The sequence below is a fragment of the Copadichromis virginalis genome, linkage group LG6, assembly GCF_057382275.1.
Source record: "Copadichromis virginalis isolate Kocher_CV1m ecotype Utaka linkage group LG6, C_Virginalis_male_GT1.1, whole genome shotgun sequence".
NCBI lineage: Eukaryota > Metazoa > Chordata > Actinopteri > Cichliformes > Cichlidae > Copadichromis > Copadichromis virginalis.
In genome coordinates, this window is record NC_140623.1 from 41,062,436 (window position 1) to 41,081,705 (window position 19,270).

Below are 19,270 nucleotides of genomic sequence, written 5' to 3' on the forward strand. Positions count from 1 at the left end.
CAATCTGCATTTTAGCATTAATCTCATCACTCATGTTGTCCCACACAAACATCATGGACTTCATGTTTAGTTTGTTGGGACTAGATCAGAATTTGAACATGTGCTGGAAAAGAAGCTCCTGAAGTTTTGTGTTTCATACCCTGTGAGGTAAAAGATTTAACTATGCAGTTCCTGAATAATTTTTATGACTAAGAAAGTTTCAGAAACATCCCTGCCTCTGATTTATTATTTCATAAATCATACCGTGTCTACTCCAGCCAGCAAATTCTATTTTTTAAATTGACCTAAGACGAGCACTTTATTCATGAAGCTGCCCAGTCTGTACCAAAACCTGCTTTGCTCTATGTAACGTATATCTAAAAAGAGCTTCTTCCTGTTCCTTTCAGAATAAAAGACCTCAACATACGCTGCATGACTGCTATAATCCCACGTACTGTTACTACACATTTTAGAAAAGATCATAAATCTCTAGAACCCACATGGGTTCAATTGGCACAATAATGTTTTTATTTAAATGAAAGTCAAAATGACAGGTCATCACAGTGTGATGGCACGTGCTGTGGGAAATGACTGGTATCGTCCCAAACAGCACATGATAAAAGCAGAAAAGCTGCCCTTAAAAGCTCGCCTCCCTTCATGTTTTAGTATTGGCATTTATCAGTTTTATGCACTTACATTTAAATACTCTGTTTAAAATTATCCACAGTTCTGTGATATAATCCAGGCATCTAACCAAGCTGCTAAACGTTAATACTCGAGCTAGTTATGCACCTTGAATTATAGAAATGGGGAGCTTTTCTTCTTTGGTTAAAGAACATTTTTAAAATTTTATGATTTGTGCATTTTTTGGTATCCATCCTAAACACCCTGCAAACACCCAGTGATTGGGGTTTGTTTTCCACCCCTCCTATGTGCTTTTGAAAGCCATCTGTGGAGCCTGGAAATATTGGGACAGCTATCTGCAATGTATACAATAAATGCATTGCAGATGGTTACATATAATGTACAGTTATAGCTTTATGATTACTTTATTTAAAGGAGTAATGTGTGAAACATGCAGTCCTTAAGTCACTTTCTTCTCTCGCTGCTGCTTTAGTGTGCATGAACCTGCATGTTTGTAGTGAGTCTGCTGTTTGTTAAGGCTTCCACCATCAGGCCTCTTATTGATCGATGTGTTGCGGCCTTCAAATCCTCTGCACTTGTGAAAGAAACAGCTGCTGGCAAAGCTTGTGATGCAGAAATCTCCCTATCATGCTGAACACATTGGTGCGTTTGCAGGTTTTAGCTCCTCGGTTATAAATCATGTATAACTTGTATTTTAATGAATTCCTAAAGCTCACATCATCATGACTTCAACTGGAGAGTAAAGGAGTTTTTAAACATGCTGAGTGTGTCATTCATCACTGTGGACATAAACTTTGCATTTATGATGTTGCCGTTAAAGAAGAATTCGCATTTGCCGTTAACACTACTGCTGAGGCCGCGCTAACTTTACACGCTGAAAAGGTTTGCAAAGCAAAAGTAAACATAGAAATCAGCTGCCTGGAACAGCCTCGGTGCTAAGTATATGAGGCACAACCTGCATTACCCAACATGAAGCGCATCCAGCAGGTTCACTGTCCAGTACACGTCAGGGTGTGCTTTATAAACTGGTTTGTTGGTTTTCATTAAGCCAAACGAGTTCATGTTATTATGTGGAATAATGCATTCACTTCACAAAAACTTTGACACTTATTGGGTCTGGATCTCCTGCTAGTTGGACTAACCTCATCCTCACCTAGGAGGTGCCAGGATATGTCCTGGTTAGATACCTGAACCACTCTAGCTGGCTCCTGTTCATGTGATGGAGAAGCAGCTCTAAGCAGAGTCCTTCCTGACTTACTGAGCTCCTCATGCTCCATCCAGAGTCTTGCCACCCTTCGAAGGAACCTCATCTGAACTCTAAACCCTGAACTCTGAACTCTAAACCCTGCCCCCTTGGCTTTGCCTAGAAATTCTAGAACATAGGTGTCAAACTCTGGCCCGCGGGCCAAATTTGGCCCGCAGCCTAATTACATTTGGCCCGCGAAGCCATACCAAATTACTATTAGAGCTGGCCTACTGGTATTATACAGCTAATATATATGTCGTTTAGTATTAGGCTTTGCTTGTTCCATATTCAGTTTTTCAGCAAAACTTGTTTGAATCCATAACAAAAGATTCATTCTTATATCTGGAGGAAGATTTTTCAATAAATATTAATGTTAGCCCACGACTTTGTTCCAGTTTTGAATTTTGGCCCACTGTGTATTTGAGTTTGACACCCCTGTTCTAGAAGGTTATGACCAGTATTAATGACCAAGGGCAACCTGGCAGAGGGCAGCTTCCACTGTGCCCGGGTCCAAATTATTTCTGGTAGTGTGAACCAGGCTCTCACTGCGGTTGTGCAGAAAATGATCGTCCTGTAATAATGGGTTAGATACCCAATATTCCTTGGTCTTGGAATAGACCAAGCTGCAAAATAAAAAATGATGCACTGTATTACCTTGCAATAACATTGTAACTTTGACCAAAAAAGACTGTTCACTGTGGTAGATTACATAACTTACCATACAAAAATTGATGCAAGACAAAGTGGAAAATATTAGTTAAACTCTCTTTAATACAACATATGAGATTTCTAATAAATGGGCTAAAACTTGCAAAAGCACCAGTATTTTGATATAAGCACTGTACTATTACTGAAGTTTTATGAAAAGATGTGTTCTCAAATATCTTTCCTTTTCTGATCTGTCTGCTGCAGGAAGGAGCAGGGAGAGTCGACCACAAGGTTTGTGACTGTTTGACCTTCGCTGTGTTACGTAGTGTTGTAAGTCCATGACTTGGAAATAGGGCTGGGCGTCAAATCAGAGAATGTATCAACAAAGCTGATGCGGCGCAGTACCACGTGTGACCACTTGGGAAATTTACCTGAAAATAACTGAGTGCCTGAATTTTATTTTCATGGCTTTTTCTTCTTGTTTTTAGTCAAATGTTTGTAAGTACTTGAGTTTTTAGATTACCTTGAAAAGTCAGCTTTAGATTTTAGAGTTTCTAACTCCTGCCTGTAGATCAAAGATGAATGACGGCTATAAGATACACCTCAACAATGTTATGAAGGGGGAATCAATCTATAGAGGCCGAAATGGTTTTATGTATCAGGCTATAAATGTGTTTATTTCTGCTGTACAGCCGGACTTCTTGAACACCGGTTGTTAGAGGAACTGATGTTATTGTGGCACTTCTTTTTCAAACTTCATCTGCACTTTGCAGCTCACTCATTAGAGATTCTCCATGGCCACGCCCATATTTACTTTCTATTCTAATGACGTGTCATCGCCTTTAGGACAACTTAGCTACACCGGATGTACCTTATGTTGCATGACATCAAAAATGTGGTGCAGCTTTTATTTTTATCACTCACTTAAATTCAGTAGAAGGTACAAAGCATTTCCTGCAATGCTCTAATGCAAACGAATGAGCGCTGGGAAATCAGCAGCAAAGCTGAAGAAGTTCTGTTAATACACTCGTGATCTGCATCGTTATGTTCAAACAATGGCCGGCCGTCTTTGAGGGCTCTTTCCGCCACACTTCTGTGCGACCTGCATGGTCACCCAGACAGAACAGGTGCCCTAACAGGAGCTGAAGGCCATAAGGGTGATGATGTGTTGCCTGGAAAAGCAGCCACTTTTACACAAGCACTCTGTATGACTCACTGTTTTGACTTTCTGTTTGGTGCTGTTTTTTCTTTTTATTGCTTTTTCTCTCCAAAAGAGAAAAAATAAAATCATTTACACACCGCGTTCACTACACACAAAGGCAAAAACACACACACAACATTTTTCTCATGCTTTAAACCATCCTCTTGCCTGAGGTATCTATTACACACTTATTACAAATGTTATTCTGTGTGATAATGTCCTAATATTGCTTAATTTTGTAATGAAATCAGTGCTCCTGATGTTTCTCTTTGAGCCAATGCATTTATAGACTCATTTGGGGAGGGCAGTGTGCAGGGCAGTGGAGGCTGTGTGATGTAATATGTTGTGTTTGCAGTTATGAAACACTGAGTAAATGTTTGTCTGCAAACCACCGCTGCGAACTGAAGGCAGGCGTGCTTTCTTTTTTTTTTATATTACTCTTTCCCTTTGAACCTGGTTTATGAAATACACCACAATGTAGAAAAGGTGATGGAGGTTCTGCAAAACCCCCAACTCTATTTATGTCTCTACTGCAGAGCTAGAGAGGAGGGATTAAACGCCACACTGTGCAGTCAGTGCAGAGCTGCCTTGCTTTATTAACAGAATCAGTATATATGAGAAAAGGCAGTGAGGAAACCAAAACATTACATGGGAAACAAAAATGGATTTGCATGTTTATACCTTCAGTAAACCCACACAACTGTGTAAAGCTCCCTGTCCGCTCACTGGTGATTCAGGCACTTGTTGCCATGGCCCAGCTGAATTCACATAGTTAAATGAGGGATATCGGCATGAACTGTGTGACTCACCAAATTGCAGCCTTTTTCAAACGGTCCTGTAGATGTTCATTTTCTCTACTAAGCTCAATTTGCCTCCGTTCTGCTGCTTCTAAATGTCAGTGGTCGACAAATTGAAACTCCAGCGGTAAACGTATTACTTTGTACTTCCTAGACTTCATGCATACAGTCCTGCAAAGGTTCATCAATCAGTTATTCTGCAGAGCTTACACTAAGAAAGTGGTGTTTAGATGCACGAGGGTTTAAGACAGAAAGATTTTCTCTCATCTGTTTCTGCTTCATGTAACACATCACCGTGTGTCTATCTCCCCTTGGTTTTTAGTAAAAATCATAGTAATAAACAGAAGCTACTGAGGAGGTGTACTGCTCGGAAACATAGGTACACAGCATCTCTGCTCCCTGTGACATGAAGTTTTTCTTTGGGAATGCTGACTAATTCTTGGTGCATGGGTATCTGTAGGAGGCTGTGCAGCCTCAGAGAGAGCAGAGTCAGAAAACCCTGCAGGGAGACATCAGTCGCCTTCATAGTAACACACTATCTGCCTTTTGTTTGATATTTGCCTGAGCAATGCGCTATTTGTGCCTGTTGTGATTTTGGTTTTTAACTGTCAGGTCATTAGTCTGTGCCAGGTTTCGTTCTCAGCAGCAGCTCCTCTGAAATAACTAATTAGCTTTTTCTCTGGATGTAGTGAGATTGAAATTACCGTGTGTGTGTGTGTGTGTGTGTGTGTGATGCACCGTCAACATTTTCTTCTTCACTCACCTCCTTGTATTCCACCTAAACGATAAACCGCGCTTCATTCACCAGAACCCACACAGACATCTCAGGTACCATCCCCTCCACCGGTGAGAAGCATTGCTTCTTATTGCTAGCCACCTAACAGCTATGAGACTCTCAGTTACTTCTTACATCATGTGCTCTGATTTCTAACGAGGGATACGAGTCAGAGTCGGTACAAAGTCTCGAGGGCCTCACTGCCACTCGGCACAGTCAGCAGTGAGCAACACTAGCTAACGTTAGCTTAGAATCAGAACCTAGCATGCAACATTTTCCTGATGACTTCACGGGCTCAGTCATTAGTGTCAAGCCACGTTGAGACTAACAAGTGAGATCATGACGTTCATTTTACAAGTTATTAGAAAGGAGGATTATGCAGATGCACTCGTTGGCTGATAACGTCTTAATGAAATCATTAGCCATCCTGTTGACTTTCTCAGACTATTGAGTTTAAGAGTAAGAATTTACTGAGACGAATCAACACATTCATGACCAAAATCCACTGATTTGGTGACAATAAGAAGAACACAGACTTCTGTTTAATCCTCTGCAGCGTGTAAATGATGCACGGCTGACGCCTGCGAACGGCTTTGCATGCTGTCATTCTGCATAAACACAGGATCTGTCACTCGCTAATTATCTCCACACCTCATGGTCCTGCCTGTTCACACTCTGCAGGTAATTCTTATGAATTTTCATCCATAAACTCACACTTTTATATAAAAACATGCGATACATTTAATATAACTGTGCGACACCCGCTGGCTCTTTTAATGATGTGTAAACGAATTGGTCACACAAGACGGCATACTGTGCACACTTGCAGGAACAAACCACCAGCATCATCACACAGCTGAAGCTTCATATCTAACCAAAGCTTGCATTTTGTCTAAAGCATCTGCTGCAATGCATGCTGGTCTGTCTCCATCCTGTCCTGCAGCCCTTATACTAAATGGATGGCTGCCATGTTCAGCAGTTTATGAAGGAAGACTTTTCCAGGATAACTTTTTGCTATCATGAAAATCATTTATCGCTCAAACATGTTGACCTCTTTGTCATTTCCACCCCACTTCACTTCCTTCTTCTTTCCCCTTCTCGCTCCAATCTCCCTCTGTACTACTTTTCATCACTAATTTCAGCCAGAAGTTGAGTTTTAAGGAGCGGGTGAGGATGGCGAGCCCCCGAGGTCAGAGCATCAAGAATAGGCAGACGTCATCAGTGAACGACAGGCGCTCTCCGGTGGCTGACGCTGGCACAGAGGGCACCAGTCCCGCCAAGGTTCAGAAGAGCTGGAGCTTCAACGACCGCACGCGGTTCAGACCGTCGCTCCGCCTCAAGAGTCAGTCCCGCTCCACCACTGATGGTGCGTGTGCCATTCTGCTTTCACTGCCGGTATTTTATATCAGTGTGGATTATTAACAAAGCAAAATCACCTGTTTTAGAGTCTGGCTTCTGGCCTCCACCCTGCTGGCTTTTTAGTGGTGGCTTATAAATGCTAAGTAACATATTACCGTACCAAAACTGAAGACGGCCTTCTTGGTTTCATCATCTCCTCTCTATTATCATGGAGTCTTTAACTTGAGGTGCCCGTTGTTGTGTTTTTGCGTTATATAAATAGTACTGGACAAAACTGCTTTTCCTGTGAGGGGGGAAAAAAGATGTTAGAATTTTTTCCATTTAAATTTTGAAATGTCTCAATGTCTTTTTTTGTTCAGAGCAGGTCTAATAACTTATTTTAGCCATTAGGCTACATTCACTGCTGCTCATAGTGTGCTGTCAAAGTCAAAACCGGCCAGTTTCAGTCATGCGGGATTAACAGGAAGTGAGTAACCTCTCCAAACAGCTGCTCTTGCTCTTCCTTGAGTGCCACATTTAAAGAAAGGTGTTCCTGAGATATAAAAATAAGCACAACTGCCCCAACCTCACTGCTCATATTTAACTGACTCTCGATCCAGCTCATCAGAACTGGTTTGGCTCACTAATGACGCAGCGGAGTGGAGGAATGCTGATGGCTGCTGTGCTCCCTTTCTTTGGCCTAGCAGTGCCGGCCTGGCGAGTCCTCCTGGGTAACGGCCAGTTGGTGGTTGTGGGCGGACTGATGGATAGATGGAAGGTGGGGGTGGTGAGCTCCAGGAGCCATATGGGGTGTCAGAGCCATCCAGCTGGCTGAGGCCTGCTGGTGGAGAGGAATCATTAGCCAAGCTAGCCAAAACCAAACTGGTTGGCTGGTTAGCCACGCTGCGTCTGATCGCTGACATGTTGGCTAAGTGAGACATTAGAGGATGGGAAACATCTCCCTTCCATTCTGTCTTAATTAGAAATGAAACCAGGAATTATTTTAGTGGAAAGTTTTTAATGGAGCAAATCATTAATCAGCACTGTTTTTCATCAGCAGCAGGTCTGACAAAACCCACATACTGTGGAGTAATCGATCCTTTCCTGAGGTCATCTACAGTGTTTAGTTCAACAGAACACATCAACGGCATTAACCCTGTGCTTACCTCCTCAGGGTGCTCAGGGTTCCTGCTCCATTTGGAAAATCAAAATGAAGTCTTTCTAAACCTTTAATGCTTTATTACCCCATGACACTAAGGTGAATCTCTGGATTTTGGACAGCTTTGATCTGTGCTTTAAACTATTTAGACTCCAGATTTTCCACCAGCTCACAGAGATCCCCACGGCCCAGCAGAGGCGTGTAACTACAAAGTGAAGGTCAATGGATTAGTAAGCTGTGTTGAGCTTAAAGTCCGAGTTTAGTCTCTTATGAGTCTTGAGTCACTTTTTACCTGTTACATCGAGGTGGTAACTTATTCTGAAACTAAACAGTGACCTGGTGATGAGCAGGTTTTGTTTAGAGTTTCTGTCTAAAAACAGCTGGAATTGTCCAAAACTACAAAAACTACCAGGGTCAAAAGTATTCGTCAGATGTTCTTCAGCAGGAGTGATGCAAATTTGAAGTTGTTGTCATATTGGAAGACAAAGCTATTACCCAAACCTGGTTTTGCCTGCTGACTGCTTGATGTTTTCTTCTTCACATATCCTTCTTTCGTCTAGTGGTGCAACGGATCACAGTTGATCCGTAATCCAAACTGATCCCACTCCACAGTGCGCATGGTGGGTCTGTCAAGCGATAGTTATGGCCAGCGCTAGCGGTCCAAGTGGAGGAGCAGAGGAGTTTGCGGTACTTAAGCAGCCCTTTCATGCCCAGTCCGACCGGGCTAAAGCTAATACAAAAGCTATTGGGGTGTTTCGCTGCAGACGGGAGGCCGTATTCCGTTGTGCAAAACAAGGGGTTTAAACTATGATGCACGTGCTTGAGCCACGCTATGATATCCCGTTGTGCGTCCACTTTAGTGACAAGATCGTACCCAGGCATGTATGAGCAGGAAAAGATTTAAGTTATGGCTGAACTGTCCCAGGCATCTTCTGTTGCCCAACTACAAATGGATGGATCTCCAGGGCAACGGAAAGCTACGTGACCGTGTGTTAGTGTGTTTGAGCAGTAAGACTAACACGGCTCACTGCAATCTGTTGTTTGTGTGGATGCAAAATGTTCTCATTGGCATAAAGTGACTTCATTGCTATCACAGAAATAAATAATCCTCCTTTTCTGCGCCTCTCTTCCAAACAGCAGACTCCAACATTACAGCGGAGGACGGTTTTGATGAGAAGGGCTGTCACTGCGACATCTCAGTGGAGGACTTGCAGCCCTCGGTCAAGTCTGTCATCCGAGCTGTCAGGTGAGACAGAGGAAATGAGACTTCCTCTTTCAGTCTAACTTCTGCTGCAGTTTTCCGTGACCCAGGCTGCAGGCAAACTAACCCTGATTGCGGCCAACCCCCTGCTGTCTTCTGATTGAGCTCAGGGGATTAAAGTGACCAGATGGTTGTTATTTCTGTTAGTTTATTTTTGGATCATCAGGAAATATGGTTAGTGGGAGGATTAAAAGCTGTGTAAGGTGATCGTGTCACAAGGAAACAAGAGTAGACACGTCTTCATGTCCTTCGTGTCCTGAAAGAACTAAAGAGCCTGTTAGATGCAAGGTCATCATACGTTCCTGACCAGCAGGAGTTGAATAAAAGTTAAAAGCAGCTCAGTGTTTGAATTATTAAATATATAATAACTAAGACTATAATGCTGAAGCTTCTATGGCTCCATGTGGTGAACGAGCTCCTTAACAAGACACCTCATGTTGGTTTTTCTTTTAGTTTTTACTTTATGAGCTTCGACAGACTTTCAGTTTTATCAAAGAACAATAATAAACATCAGTGGTTCACCTCATCCCTTTATCCATCTTCCACATATAAAGTGAACTGGCTGTCACGCATCACTTTGTGGACACAGACAGGTGTCCACACACAGACACATCAGTCACGATAGCCTTCACTAAAGGCTACAACTTTAACGTAGGTACCTGCTGTATTTACAAAATTATGTAGGATCAAAAATGCTGGAAATACAGCAAATAAACATCAGTGCGCTTCAAAGGCTTGTATTCTGAAAATATTAGCTTCATTAAATATGCTTCAGTTATTGTGCAAAGAAAAGTGTAAATTCACTAATCAAATGTCCTACGTGCCAAACTCGAGGCCACTGAGGGGCCAAGAAGCTAAACAGACGTGCTCACTTCCATGGCACCTGCAAGCTAACGAGCTTCCTTACGCAGAACGCACCCAAAGGAAAACTAATGTTCAAGCCCATAGTAGAGTTTTGTGTATGCACTCACTCACAACAGTCTCACATTCTGAGGTACATTCTGAAACCACATGACAGCACAGAGATGCGAAGGTAAGTCGGGGGTACGGCAAATTCAGGAAGTCACTAAATGAGATTTGCAGCTGCAGCAAAAATGTTCTTTGAGTCAAATCTAACAATAGCAGAAGCCAGGTATGCCATTCACCTCATAACTTGTCACTTGTACATTTTTATATGCATCACATTTCGTGTCAGAAGGCTCAGTGGTATGTACATGTAAACTACATCATCGGGACCTCCTGTTTTGCTCTATGAAATGATGCTGGCTGAGCATCTTATTAAATATTTTTGATATTTTGAAGCATTCACATGGACCAAAACTGTATATCGGAAGGCTGTGACAATATAATCCAGCATGTTTTCATTGTTTCCGACCCCTTTGACTCTCCACTTTCAGCCACGTTCCCTTGAATTCAGCCTCAGTGCTCCACAGGTGTTTCCATCCACATACACATGCAGCTAAAATCTGCCTTTTTTCTGAGAAAGTGATTGTTCTGAGCGTTTGAAATGCTGTGAACAAACAGGTCGACACATTAAAAGCACCATTAAGCACTATCAAAATAAATGCAGGCTTTAATTTGTTTACATTAGCTCAGGCTGGCAGTGTCACGGCTGGACCACAGCTCCCCCTTCTGGTGAATTTATGAACTTCTGTGCTGTTCATGCAGGATCATGAAGTTTCATGTAGCCAAGAAGAAGTTTAAGGAGACGCTGCGTCCGTATGATGTGAAGGACGTGATCGAACAGTACTCTGCCGGTCACCTGGACATGCTGTGCCGCATCAAGAGCCTGCAGACCAGGTAGGACGGACATTGTACTGCAAAAGATCTGCATGTGTGTATGCATTCCTTATACATGCATGGGTTTATCTCACGCTGTTTTTTTCTTTTTGCAGTTTGTGTTTTTGCATGTTTGTACCTGTGTTTGCTTCTCTCCAGGCTGGACATGATAGTAGGCCCACAGCCCCTGAGCAGCCGAGCCAAGGCCTTTTCCTCCCCCTCCCTGTCTGTCTATTACAGCCAGGGGAGGAAGAACTCCACCCAGGGGTCAGAATTCCCCCAACTTACTCAATCTACCCACCTACTCTGTCATTCGCATGTCACATGGGTTCAGTTCACTCCTCAGTCGCACAATTCAGGAGCTGGTTTGTTGTCAGAAACGTGAAGGAGAACATAAAGTGCGGCCTCATTTATCAACCATTCGTTAGTCCAGCATACCTGACTGCCCCTTCATGGAGAAGTGATGGCAATGAGGTTTACAAAACATGCACTCGGGACAATTAGTACAACTGTTGAGTTCATTTTTTGCTAGAAAGAGAGAGCATATTTGCCCCATATTGGCTTCCCTTCATTGGCTTCCTGTTAAATCCAGAATCAAATTTAAAAGGCCCCATTTTATTTTAATGACCTTATAGTACCATATAAACCCATTAGAGCACTTCCCTCTCAGACTGCGGGCTGACTTGTGGTTCCTAGAGTATTTAAAAGTAGAATGGGAGGTAGACCCTTCAGCTTTCAGGCCCCTCTTCTGTGGAAACTCCCAGTTTGGATTCTACTTTTAAGATTAGGCTTAAAACTTTCCCTTTGACAAAGCATATAGTTAGGTCTGGATCAACTGATCCATAGAAACCGGCAGTTGCTGAGCCTGGCTCACCAGAGATAAAATAGAGAAATGGATGGTGTGCAGCGTGCATGTCTAAGGACTGCGGGGACCTCCTTTGTAGATGGTGTTGAGTGGCTGACGAGTACATAATACTATACTTCAGCTGTGCCAACATCTCACTTCTGATTTTGGACAGGCAAAGACCCTCTTGATCCAAAATTCACTTAGTAGCACTGCTTGGAAACTTTTATGAATGAACCTTGTTTTCACTGCTCACCAGGACATTAAACTATTTTTATGTGTACAGTTTTCACATTGAAGAACAATTACAAACACAGCTCTATAAATCCCAAACTCAAAGGATTTCAGCTTACCATTTAACAATGATGTAAGCCCCTGAAGCATGCTGTGTGTCCTAAGAGACTGGCAGGTTTGTCAGGAAGGGGACAGATGAAGCCTAAATCAGCTTGAGTTGACACATAGTGCAGTACAGTACTACTCCTTCCAGTCCTCCATAAAACTGATAGATTTGCTTGTCTTTGTTAATCAGGACCTTTACATTGCTGCCAGTGTTGTTTTGTTGCCTTTACCTTCACTTCTTGTTCCACATGTGCCACCCGAGGCTTTTAAGGAGAAGCGGTTGAAAGTTCGGGATTTGTCACCGCCTTTATATGCATGATAAATCCAAGTTGTCTGCAGGTTTTAAAAACGTGTAAGTTTGGAGCTTTTTTCCTCTGATGATTTGATAAATGAGGCCCCTGGTTGACGAGCTAAAGCCTGAATTAACTGAGCTTCGAGCCACACTCTGCTCCCACACACAAACACGTCCTGGATATATCTGCTACTAACCAGCCACTAACAGATCTCTTAAGTAAATTGACTTCTGTTCTGGGAAAGGAGTTTGCAATGTGATGCTAACATGTTTTAGACACACTCCAATCACACACCAGAAGGTTTCACCTGTCATTGCTGTTGCAACACTGCCCCCTGCTGATGCTGTGTGCACTCTGTTGCTGCAGATGAGCCAATCCGACTTGCAAAGGGTGGAGGGCCTGTCAACATGCTTCTTTTTTTTTTTTTAAACACATCTCGTAGTCACGAGTAGAGTCTAACACAGGTCAGCAAGCTCCAGCCACAAATAACTTCAACCTGCCATGACCTCACTGTAATATATGAAAAACATCTGTAAGATTAGAATAGAGAAAGCTGTAACAGTCCTTAAATTTACGCAAAATGTTTTTGTTTTTTTTAGTAAAATGTTTAAAATGTTACATGGAGGCTGGTCTTGTCTATATTTGGATCCAGTCCACAATTACAATCCCCAGATCGTCTACATTTGATCTGCATGTTTCATATTCAAGAGGAGCGTGAATCATTCGGTTCCTGCCCATCTTATCCTGAATTACATTTCTTATTTGAAATTGGACTGATTTACAATGAACGAGTGTCGTAAATCTTCTCGCTTCCTCCTGTAAAAATACAGTTTTAGAATCCAGATCTAACTTCCCGGTGTAGTGCTCGATCCCCTTTTCTTCTAGCATGATTTAGTGGTGACATACAGGGTGTCCACACCTGACTTTTTCTTCTTCCTTTTGGTGAACTCGTGATTGCATGATCTTGGCTCAGTTTTTCTGTGCTCTCTGTCAGCTTTAACACAAACAGACTTTATTAACCAGATCCCACAGAGCCTGACTGGATTTAGCATTTAGACATAAATATAATCATGTGTAAACCAAAATATAAGACTCTAATGTTTAGAGTCTGAAATAAAAAGTTGTATTGTTAATTGGTAAAATGTAATCTGGTTGGTAATGTTTGGAAGTGTGAAGTCCAGTGAGGAAGAATAATCTCTCGTGTTTGGATTTGTTTTATTCGGGGAAAGGTTTACTTTAGATAAACGGTTCTAATTTTCCTTCCTTTTGTAGTCCTCCTTTGTACATTTTAAAATTAATATCTTATTGTGTTTGCTTGTATTTCTGTGCATTTCAGGGTGGACCAAATCCTTGGGAAGGGCCAAATTCCTCTGGATAAGAAGATTCGAGACAAGCTGCTCTCTGATGGCGATATACTGGAGGACATGAGCATGCTGGGTCGCGTCTGTAAGGTGGAGCGACAGGTCCGTCCTCTGGGTTTTGTTCTTAAAATTTCAGGAGGTTGAGAGGATCAGGGTTTTTGCTAATTGGAACTTCAGTATTTGGATCCTTGCTGCCTCCGGTCCTCATTACGTACCCCAAAATGCCCCCAGTGTTTCTGGTCAATAAGACTAGAACAGCGCTACGTAAGTGCCAGTCCATCGACAGCAAACCAGCTAAATACAGTAAAATGTGATCCATCTCGACTGCGTTTAAGTTTCCTAAAGTTACAGGAAATAAACTTGTTGGTATTCCGGCTCTGTCCCGCTTCCAGTTTTTATGCAACATTAGACTAACTCAGCTAATCACATTCATCTCCAAACTGCTTATAAGACTAAAACATCTTACTGATCATTTTATTTTGGTATTTGTCACAATGGGTAGAATTCAAAACGGCCCTGAATCACATTTTACTCTTTACAGCAAATTGATTTTTTTCAGGTGCACAAGTTGAAAGTGGCAAATGCATATGAATCCTAAAGCTTAAAACAAACATCTGGTAGAAAGCAAGATGCTGTTGAGGTAGCTATGAGCCCCCAGACCTGATTCTCAAGCATTCAAATCGACACTTAGAGCATCTGTACATTCTGCCAGATGTGGCGGTAGATCACTCCTTTATTCCTCTTCTCTGCTCACAGGTCCAGTCGATTGAGTCGAAGCTGGACTCCCTGCTCGACATTTATCGTCAGGTTCTGCGTAAAGGCTCGTCTTCGGCCCTCACGCTTTCCTCTCTTCCCCTCTTCGAGCTGGAACAGACTTCAGACTACCACTCCTCTGTCTTCAGCAAGGACATGTCCTGCTCCACCCAGGTCAGCAGCAGTGGAGCGCCGCCCACCAGCGGCTTCGTCACTCGCTCCTCCACCAGTTCTCATCTCTCGCAGGGAGGACTCCATCTCATCCTGGGGCCCCCCAACGAGCTCAACCTCAATCTCAATGCCCCCTCTTCCACGCCTCCCTCTGGCCTCGCATCATCCTCTTTCAGCCCATCGCCCCTGCCACATCATCATCACCATCGCCACCACCACCATCCCCAGGCTCAGGCCACCACACCTGAAAGTGGCACTGATGAGGCTATGGGTAGTTCTCCACCCATCCTCACCCCGAACAGTGTCAGCAGTTCAGAGGACAGAGGAGTAAGAGATGGTGGGTTTCCTCTTCTGGCGAGGCTTCCACCTCCACCCCCTCCTAGCCGAAGTCACGGCCCAGGCACTTTAGTGCGAACAGCCTCCATAGAGGTATCCCCTGACATAGAGGACTTTTGTGGAGGTCTTGGGACACAGATGGAGGACAGCGTTGTCGGGAAGGGCCTTGGGTTGGGGCTCAACAGATTGGGGCAGCAGCTCCAAGGGAACAGCAACAGCAGGCTTAGCACAAAGGAGGAGGGATCTTGGAGGAGACAAATGAGCTTGGAGCTGGAGCCCCTGGTGCCACCAGCGCTGGGCTGCTGCTCTGGGTCCAACGAGATGGACCGAGGATTGGGCAAGTCCATGTCAGTGCAGGATCTGAAGCAAGTAGCCCCCACCCATCACGGCCACAGCCTGTCATCTCCAAGCCCCAGTACAAGCAGTGACTCCCCCATTGGCTTCCATAGCTGTAGCCAAGATCCTGGGGGAGGAGGGGGCGGTACAGGCAGGAGGAGTGGAGGTGGGTGGGGTGAGGAGGACCTCTTTATCAGTGATAGAGACATTGAGACGCAGGGACTTGACTTCTTGTCACAGGGGTCTGCCGAGACTCCGACTTACTCCTCAGAACTCCTGAGGACAGGCGGCAGAGCCGGAGCAGGGACCCAGGGCTCAAACCGCAGTCTGGCCAGCGGTCACGCATCCTTGCCCTCTACTGGCAGCAACGAGTTGCTGAACATGCCACACGTACGGCTAAAATAGACCCAGCTACATGTCGGGAAGGCACACCAATCTCACCTCAAAAAGACGGTTTTTATCCTTTTTGGAGGGAAGTGGGTGGGTGGGAATATTACATGGGGTCTTCTTCTGTTTATATTCATGTTGATCCATTTGATAAGAATCACAGTATTTTCATACAGGCTGACCATATGACATATCATTGCATGAGTTTTGTTTTAAAGTGTGATTGACAAATCTGAGATAAGAGCCTGAGAAACGACAACAGAGACACCCAAAAACCTCCGCTGTTAAACTCGGGTTGATATGAGACCTTGACATACAGCATGGAGTGCATGCTTATTGTAAAGAGGTACAGAGATTTGAAAGGTACAGTTTGCAGTCGAGGGCATGGGCTCCTAACACTTATTGAAACCCTCTCTGAGAATGGCCATGTTCAGTGTATAAAAGCCACATTTTGTGTGTCTCCCATCAAACAAGACGTTTCCACACTGAAATGATGTTACATCACTACTGCCAGATGCATTCTTTCTTTCCCATCTTTAACCTCTTAAGATTCACAAGGTCATTGATGACATATCTTAGGTTTCGGTTTCTTAGCATTCAACCCATTTTTGAACATTTTCACCTGTTTGGAAAATGGAAAATCTTTTTATAGAAAAACTGTAATGTGGAAATGAACAAGACTTAATTCTGAGATGTAACGTCGTCTTTGTTTCTGGAAATTTGGCCTTGTGGCTAAAATAAGACCCAACTTTAACCATAATCTGTACAGGTAATCTGAAGTTAAGAGGGTAAATTTTATGAAACTAAAGCAATACATTCAAAGGACAGAATTTAAATCATTTTAGTTTCAATCAAACCTTTAAAAAGAACTCTATTAAAAAGGAATATACCAGTGTAATGTGAATACAGGCAATACGATTTACGTTTTCATGCATGTTTTTTTTTTCCGTCTTTACAGCAAGAACAACAAATTTCTTGTGGTTTTAGGTTGTTGTCCTCAACACAATTTTGGAACTCTGTTTTATAAGGTGCAAGAACACACAGGGAAGGTAGGGGAGGGGCCAGTTGCATTCAGAGATTTGATTGTCAGTAATTAAAATGAACAAATGGGCTCCTGTTTGTGCTTGTAGGGCCCCCCCAAAAAAGAAAAAATATATACACTGATGTATTGGAGCATAATGATGTTATCAAGTATTGTTATGTTAGTATAAGTACAGTTAGATTCTCTGAGCACCATGGTTCTTTATCTCTTATGTTTTCCATCAAGGTAAAATGATATTTTTGGACTGTTCAACCACAATCACTGACTGTATATAAGAGATGGACGTAGCTTCTAGATCTGAAAAGTGAAGTCAATGCAGAAGTGCCTTAAACCTGCATTCTTTTTGATGGCCAGCAGGGGGACACTCCCTTGGTTCAAAAAGAAAGCCCTGTTGTATAAACTGAGAAAGAAATGTCCCTGCTGCTCACTTCCTCGATGGGTTCATAGTTAACATCACTAGTTTCAAGTAAAATATTGTTCATTTTGTGAATCGTGATCCCTATTACTGTGCAGGACATAAAGCAGGTTTACAGGGTGAACATATGGGCATTAAGTGTCCCTCAGTTTCACCATCAGCTCCACCTCTGCTTTCAAAAACACCAAGATGGGAACCCCAAAAGTGCTTCATAGCAGGAAATGAGTAACCGATAGGTGAAAGCAGAGTGGCTACCTCCATCTTATATAGTCTTTGTTCACTTAAACTCAGATTCTTTTGGTGTCTTACTTTGAAACTTATAAAACCATAAGCTGCTACTCAGAGGTTCAGCGGGAAGAAAAGATATGCTTTATCACAAAGCCCAACTTTTGTGTACTTTGGGCTTTTTCCAAACACAACAGGTACATTTAAGTGTGGATTTTATCTTAAGTTGGGGAGTGGAACCACTCCTCACAACACCCTCTTCAAGCCGTTGGTCTACAAATGTTTCCTGCCCTACATATTTGTATATTCTTGTTTCCATGCCCCGCCCTCTCTCCTTGCTATTTGTGGGATCAGCCCAGGAGCTGGCGTTACAACAACAAAGTGATAGTCTGCCAAAAAAGTGATTCCTGATGTTTCAGTGTGTGTTTTATTTGTAATGTCTTTATTTATATTGATTAATAGACTTGAACAGGATTTTAAAAAGGAGTTTTACATAAAATAACAAAATGACCAGTTTTGCAAGTGTCTTTGTGACCATGTTGGTCTCTTAAAACGTCGCATAAGTCGTATTTGTTTCAACTACTGCTGCGCTCTTGACCAGATCACTCTTAAAGACATTTTTGATATCAATGAGATTTGTTAACTGGATAAATAAAGGATATATATGCATCTATTCTCTTCCACTTATCCTTACCAGGGTTACGGGGTGGGACTCTAGCCTGTGTCGTCTACCATAGGCGAGAGGCAGGATATGCCCTGGACAGGTCGCCAGTCTGTCGCAGGGCTAACGTGTAGGGACAGACAACCATTCCCACCTATGGGCAATTTAGAATGACCAATTAACCTAACCCCACAAACTGCATGTCTGTGGCGTGTGGGAGGAAGCTTGAGAACCCACACAAACACAGGGAGAAAATGCAAACGCCACACAGAAGGGTCCTGGCCAGATTGTGGAGTTGAGCTGTCTGAGGCAACAGTGCTAACCAGCACGGCACCGTGCGGCCCTACATATATAAACGCCAAAAACTCTGCAGCTTCTACCTTGTGGCAGGAATGCTGTTGTAGCTCAAGATGACTTGATATCATTCATGAGGGATACATGTTTTATATATTATAGGCTAACAAGTGATTTACAGTAGTTTAAATACAGGCAATCATTTTTTTGGCAGACGATCACTTTTTTGTCAACACCACCACCAATCCTCAGCCCGAGGTCATAGCTCACCATCTATTTGTTACCTTCTTTCAAATGCCCAGTTGTGTTTGAGGTTGAGTTCCCTGCTATTGGCTCAGGGAGTTATTTTTCTGGTCAGAATGAGTCTTTGGGGTTGACCAAGCATGAAGAGCCAACACAAATTGTTATTTCTGACCATTTCCTTGGATAAATTAAACCCCATGTTAAAAAATGTTGGTCTCTTTGATGGGTGGCCGTAAAACCCCTGAACTCAAATCATGTTTCAAAGGCATGCATGCAAGTTTGCTGTATGCACACGTGTACAGAGAAGAATGCCCATTCCCACCAGCAGCCAGTGAGGACGTCAACAGAGGTTACAAGCAGCGGCTGTTAACTTCACATCAATTATGCACCGACCGGTTGGTTTCCCTGCCGATCGCGGCCATGGATTGAAGAACATCTCAAATGTCATTACCTGGTTTAAGAGAATTGCTTAATGTCAGAACAGGTGTGTGACCTGGCAAAGCACTTTGTTTTGGTTCAGAAACACTGAAGGAAATGTTTCGACGTACGAGTTTTTCTTGTATCTGGCTTTTCTCTCGGCCTGTTCTTACATGAGGGAAGATTTTTAAACTCTTATTTAAAATCATGGTCAATGTTTGCTTTTTTTCTATACTCTGTGATGTGGGGATTATTTTTGCTTCCTGGCTACAGAATGTATAGTCGCTGAGTATTGACATTAAAACAAGAAAAGCAATGTCAAACC

At 42.9% G+C, this 19,270-nt stretch overlaps 1 protein-coding gene across 4 annotated transcripts in view; it reads left to right on the top strand.

Annotated features, from left to right (window-relative positions):
- kcnq5b (potassium voltage-gated channel, KQT-like subfamily, member 5b) overlaps positions 1-15,723 on the top strand; it is a 138,152-nt gene extending 122,429 nt beyond the window's left edge. Inside the window, exons 9-15 of one of the 4 annotated variants that reach the window (XM_085460469.1) lie at positions 2,783-2,809; positions 6,434-6,657; positions 8,926-9,034; positions 10,718-10,849; positions 10,988-11,095; positions 13,641-13,767; positions 14,422-15,723. In XM_085460469.1, the coding sequence (XP_085316595.1) occupies positions 2,783-2,809; positions 6,434-6,657; positions 8,926-9,034; positions 10,718-10,849; positions 10,988-11,095; positions 13,641-13,767; positions 14,422-15,666 (1,972 nt within the window). In that variant the 3' untranslated portion in view covers positions 15,667-15,723. The remainder of the gene's footprint in view (positions 1-2,782; positions 2,810-6,433; positions 6,658-8,925; positions 9,035-10,717; positions 10,850-10,987; positions 11,096-13,640; positions 13,768-14,421) is intronic. The other 3 variants (XM_085460470.1, XM_085460471.1, XM_085460472.1) reach the window with 3 other exon arrangements.
- The last annotated feature ends 3,547 nt before the right edge of the window (positions 15,724-19,270 follow it).